At 53.6% G+C, this 5,734-nt stretch overlaps 1 protein-coding gene across 1 annotated transcript; it reads right to left on the reverse strand.

The window, feature by feature from the left end:
* Positions 1–815: 815 nt before the first annotated feature.
* Positions 816–4,582, reverse strand: MYCN (MYCN proto-oncogene, bHLH transcription factor). The gene is given in 5 exon segments (XM_072332373.1): positions 816–1,434; positions 2,554–3,043; positions 3,045–3,094; positions 3,097–3,382; positions 4,358–4,582. Coding segments are annotated over 4 exon segments (1,323 nt in total). The 5' UTR covers positions 3,281–3,382; positions 4,358–4,582; the 3' UTR covers positions 816–835.
* Positions 4,583–5,734: the final 1,152 nt, after the last annotated feature.

A 5,734-nucleotide genomic window follows, 5' to 3' on the forward strand; every position in this document is an offset into this window, starting at 1 on the left:
GCATATATAGTAAATTTCTTTACAAAAGTTTCTTAGTTCAAAAAAGTGATAAAGTAATATCTACTCAAAACTTTCACAACTCATTTTCATACGAAAATATAAGTATCAAATTTAGTTATGTATCAGCATCATACTAAAGTATACAGGCAATGTAAGAATTAGTACAGTACATAACAGAGATTAACAATATATTTGTATACAAAAACATGCTCCTCAAACATTGAGGTATTACAGTACTTAGGTATGAACTTCCAGTCTAATACTGGCAGCAAAAGCCACCTCTCATAACCCAAGACATGTACAAAAGGCAAGTGTGTAGATGGTATTTACAGAAAATTCCCAGAGGGGTACAAATGCCAACCCCCTAAAGTAACATCTGTTAGAACATAAGCACCATAAAAATTAGGAATGAATGTTTTTAACTCAACTAGATGTCATCAGCAGCTCCAAATGCTCACAACAATTAAAAAAAAAGAATTAAAAAAATCCACCATCTACAGTTCTTAAAATGAAAAACAAAGGCAGTCCATCGCTGTTTGGTAGTCCTGCAATAAACTTCTTGCAAGAACATCCATTTGCTCCGTACCCGGATAATAAAAGTTTGTCAATTACTTCAGGGACTGAATTGAAAGTAAGACCAACATTCTTAACGTCAAAAAAAAAACACCTTTTTTTTTTTTTTTAATATGTTTTTTTGTATTTTTTTTTTTAAAGAATCAAAAAATGTGCAAAGTGGCAATGACTGTCCTGGTCAGCCAAAAAAAAAAAAAAAAAAAAAAAGGAAAAAAAGAAAAAAAAAAAGAGGAAAAAAAAAAAAGAGAGAGAAGAAATAAGTTTAGCAAGTCCGCTTGTACTCTATTTTCTTTAGCAACTGTTGTTGCCTGGCTTGCAGTTTCTCCTTTTCTAGCAATAACTTCTGCTCCTCTGCCTGAAGGGAATGGACATATTCAGTGGCTTTTTTCAATATCACAACTTTTGCAGCTTTCTCGTTTTTAACAAGTTCTGGAACGTGGTCCCTTAACGTGAGGAAACTGGACCGCAGATCATTACGCCTCTGACGCTCCAAGATATTATGGTTCCGTCGACGTTCGCTATCCTCCGAATCAGAGTTTCGAGGACTTGAACTCTTAGACTTTGGTTGGATCATGGGTTTTACTGGACGGGGCACCTCGGCTTTTAACTTCTTCTGTGGCGGCACATCTTCACTCTCCATATATGGAGAAGGAGCGGCATAATTATGCTGCTGGTGAATTGGTGCACAACGCTTTAAAATCAGTTCATTCTGCTGTGTCCTGACCGATGGGAAAGTGGTATTTTTAGGACGCACTGTAATCGTGAGGGTGGTAACAGCCTTGTTGGAGGAGGAGCGTCTTTTCTCCACTGTCACAACATCTATTTCTTCTTCATCATCCTCTTCCTCCTCGTCCTCATCATCTTTTGGTCAAAGGAAACGGAAAATGAAATCGATTATTATTCTCTCAGAAAACAAATACTAATGTTTATTAACAAAATATGTGTACTAGAAACACCAATACAATAACTGATAGTAAAAAAAAAAAATAGGGTGTGCTCACTGTCCATAATTAAATATAGAGATGTGTATCACACGCATAAAACAAAGAAAACCAACACAAAATAGATTTCTGCAAGTTTGGGAACTTTATGAGGTTTGTTACTCATAAGATATTCCAAGTTTGAATGGATCCATAAGCGTTGTGTCCAACCTCTTTAACCATTTCTCATTTCAAATAAAAGCGGGGCTACCACCCAACTAATCCCAGTGGTGAAAAGTTTTCATACAAAACGCATTCATTTTTACTACAGCTGCACACCCGGGGCACAAACTGCACACACACAGCCACAGCACAGCCCTGGGTTGGTGGAAAAGCAGACGGGAAACGAAACAATCGCTGGGTTTGTTCTAGTGCAGAAGGTGAAGCTGCTCCCGCCGGGGACCCTTTAAGCCGGCGCTTGGTGCGGTGCCAAGAAGACAGCTGTTGGAAGTGCTTCCTCACCCAAAGCTGTCAAACCAGACATTAAAGGGACAGCAGGCTCCTCGAGCCGAGACGGATCGCCAAGTTTATGGTGACGATCATACGGACCGCTCAACTTACACATCCAGAACTACTACACTACCGAACCGGATTTCTCCGATGGGAACTATCTGAGGGCATTTTAGGCTCTGTCAGCGTACAGACAAGGACCCCGCCGTGCGAGCTGCCAGTCCATTCCAGCCTCCCCACATGTAAACATCCTCCACCGAACGTGGTTCTGCATGGCACTGCCTCTCGCTTCTGACCACACGCTCCCCACAGCAGCCCCCAGAATGGCGCACACACAACCCGGGAGGGCAGGAGGACATCTGGAATGCCCAGGAGCCACACAGCACCGCCCGAGTACACCCTGCCCGCTGCTGTTGGCTCACAGCCCCGCATGGAACCCAGCCCCGTGGGGCGGCAGCCCCGGACCCCGCCACGCCTGTTGCAGCTGCTGCCGCCTGCCGGCCGGCCCGCACCCCGCACCACCCGCCCCGTCGAGGCCCGCCGCGCTTACCCGAGTCGCTGAGCGTGTCGTCCCCGGAGCTGCTGCTGGCCCGGCTGTCCCCGGCGGGACGCGGCGGGCGGCCACCCCGCAGGGTCTCACCGCCGCTCGGCACCGCCGCTTCCCGCTTGTTGACGGGGAAGGGGAAGACCACGGCCGGGTCCACACACTCGGGCACGGAGCCACCCAACTCCGCGCGGCCGGGACCGGCGCTGGGGCTGTTGGCGGCGGTCACAGCGGCGGTGGATACAACCGGGGGCGGAGGCGGAGGGGCGGCGGCGGGCGGCTTGCCCTGCAGCTTCTCGCTGACCGCCCGCTCCAGCTTCTCGCGGGCCGAGAAGCCGCTCCACATACAGTCCTGGATGATGATGGAGTTGAGGTTGTTGCTCGCCCCGAGGCCCGTTTCGAAGAAATCCGCGCCATCCGCGCCGCCCCACAGCTCGGCCTCGGGGGGCAGGAGAAGCAACTCGGACGCCCAGTCCAGGGGATCAGCGGGACGGCAGCTCCCCAGGGCCGCCCCTCCCCACGGCGATGGAGCCCCCCCCGGGGGGTGCTCCTGCAGCCCGGCCCGGCTGGGGGACAGCGGAGGGGTGGGCAGCAGCTCGAACTTCTTCCATATGTCCTCCCCGGGGGGGGCCGAATCCGGCCCACATAAATAGAAATCATCTTCGTCCGGGTAGAAACAAGGCTGTAAAGAGTCGAACTCGAGGTCTGGGTTCTTGCTGATCATTCCCGGCATGGCGGGGCTCTCCGTGTCGATTCCCGGGCTGGGGGCTCGTGTTAGAGGCGGGTTTTACGATAGTTCCACTAAGAAGAGGAGAGGTGTGTCCGGGACCTGAAACTAAAGCAAAAAATAGAAATAAAGAAACGAACACAATTAAAACACTAATTTAAAAAAAAAAAAAAAAAAAAAAAAAAAAAAAAAAAGCGCCTGTAATTCCTTATAATATAGTGAAAAGGAAAAAAAAAAAAAAAAAGGAATAAAAAAAAAAACACAAGAAAAAAACAACACAGGACCATTTACAAGTTAAGGAGGAACGCACCGCACCTTTTCGGACGCCGCAGGGCAGCGGCCATGAGCCGCTCTGGGGTGCAAACACACCTCCGGTCCTGCACGGAGCTCCGCGCTCTGCCCGACCGCCTCCAGCGCTCAGAGCAGCACAGCCGCGGGCAGATGCACGCCTCCCTGCAAGAAAGCCCTCCTGATACGCGACCACAAGCAAAGGAAGTTTACTCCTTTTGTCATTTCCAGTGTAGTGGGGAGAGAAGGATGCAAAGAAGGGGCTCCTCGAGCCGTGCAACCTCATCAGGAGAATCCAACAGCAGCAAACACCGACGCACACCAAACGCATGAACACACCCCAACAAAGCCTGACTCGCTACAGGAAGTTTTTTCCCCCCCTCTTTGCAGTTTAACACGAGAGCCACCCGCTCCGCACGGTTCGCCCAGGGGAGCAGCGCCCTTACCTCGGTGCCCCCGCGCTACCCGCGGCCGCTCACCCGCAGCCCCATGCTGCTCCGCATCGGGCATTGAAACCGAAATGAGCCGTTTAGTCCCGACCCAGCGAAGGGAAAACGCTGCGCTGGGTTTGCGAACAGCTGACGGAGAGCAAAAGGGGGAGGAAAAAAAAAAACCAACACAAAACAACACAACACACACAACAAATCCGTGCAAAGCGCTCTGATGAAATGCACCGAAACGCAGCTCAGCTGCTCGCCCCCGCCCCGCCCCCTGCTCCCTTCCAGCATTGTGCGCTTTCCTGCTCCCGAAATACACGAAACCGTTAAAAACGCGAAGCAGCAACCAGGCACCTACAGAGTGCGGCGAGCTCGGTGCGACCGCTCCGCAGCACAGCCCAAAGATCCGCTCAATGAAACCCCCATTGAAGGCCGGCGGAGCGCTGCCGCTCCCGTCCCATCCTCCCAGCTGGATGTGGGGATTGTATTTATTTCATGGGGGGTTTTGTCCTCCCCGCTGCCGGCAGCCCAGACCCTGCCGCTTCCTCCTCCTCTTACCTCCCCGCTGCCGGCGGTGGGTGTTGCGAGGGGGAGGAGTGGCGGGGTGGGGGGAAGGGAGGGGAAAGAGAAAAAAATAAATAATAAAAATAGCTGACACACCCGGGGAGCATTAAAAAAAAAAAGGGGGAAGAGCGGCGTAACCCCACCCCCTGATTTCCATAGAGCAGGGAGGTGCCTCCGCTTGGCGCCAAAAGCCCCATTCGCTCTTTATTCTCCGGCGCGGTTCGAGGTGCGGGGCGCTGCCTCGGGGGGTGCGGAGCTCGCGGAGCTCACGGGGCCGCCCCTCCCCGCGGGGATATGGAGCTGCGTGAGAGCGGCGGCCCCGTCTGCGAACACCGAGGAGTGGGATAAAAGAATAATAAAGGAATAAAGGGAGTGTGTGGAACGCGGGGTCGCCTCCGCTCTGGGCTTTATAAGGAACGAACGCTGGTGCGTTTATCGTCTCCCCGCTCGCCGCTCACACCTCCGGCCCCGCCGCACCGCACAGCAGCTCCCGGCCGGACCCGGCGTTCCGCTGCGCGCGGCGACACCTTGCGGAGGAGGGCCGGAGGCGCGGCGGGCGCACCCGTCCTCCCGGTGTTGGACACCCAGCGCTCTGCCTCCTTCCCCGCGGTCGCGGGGCAGCGGCGGGGAGACCACGGGGCAGCGGCAGCGCGGCGCCGCCCTCGACGGTGCGATCTCGGTCCGGCGGCCGCTCGAGGAGGCGCCTCCCCGCTCATAGGCTGCAGGTTGAGGCGGGGACGTGGGCGTAGCTCGCAGGAAGGCTGCCGGCGGCCGTTTGTGTGCGGCCGGGCGGGGCGTCGCCTCCCGCAGCCGCCCGGGGTGAGCCCGGCTGCTTCAAAAGTGGCAGCTCCGATAGAGGGACTGTGTGAGAGTCGCTGAGGGGGGAGTTTGTTTCTAAGAACGGAGCCAGACAGCGACAGCCTATGCACCTTCAACATGTTCTCCCGTTGCGCTCCAGTCCCTGAGCTACGCTGTTCACTGTTGTGATGCCCGCTTGCTTCCATGTTGTGCTTAGGTGGTCGATACTGAGATTTCAAGGTCCCTCCAGGAAGGTGAGGTAGCCTTAAGCATTCACGCTGTTTGGATGTCCGCTGCTGAACTGAAAGCATACAGAGGGGCTGGCCAGGTGGAGCTGGATGGGCCTGGCTGCAACTCAAAGTGCCGCAGGAGG

The sequence above is a fragment of the Excalfactoria chinensis genome, chromosome 3 (genome assembly GCF_039878825.1).
Source record: "Excalfactoria chinensis isolate bCotChi1 chromosome 3, bCotChi1.hap2, whole genome shotgun sequence".
Classification (NCBI taxonomy): Eukaryota; Metazoa; Chordata; class Aves; order Galliformes; family Phasianidae; genus Excalfactoria; species Excalfactoria chinensis.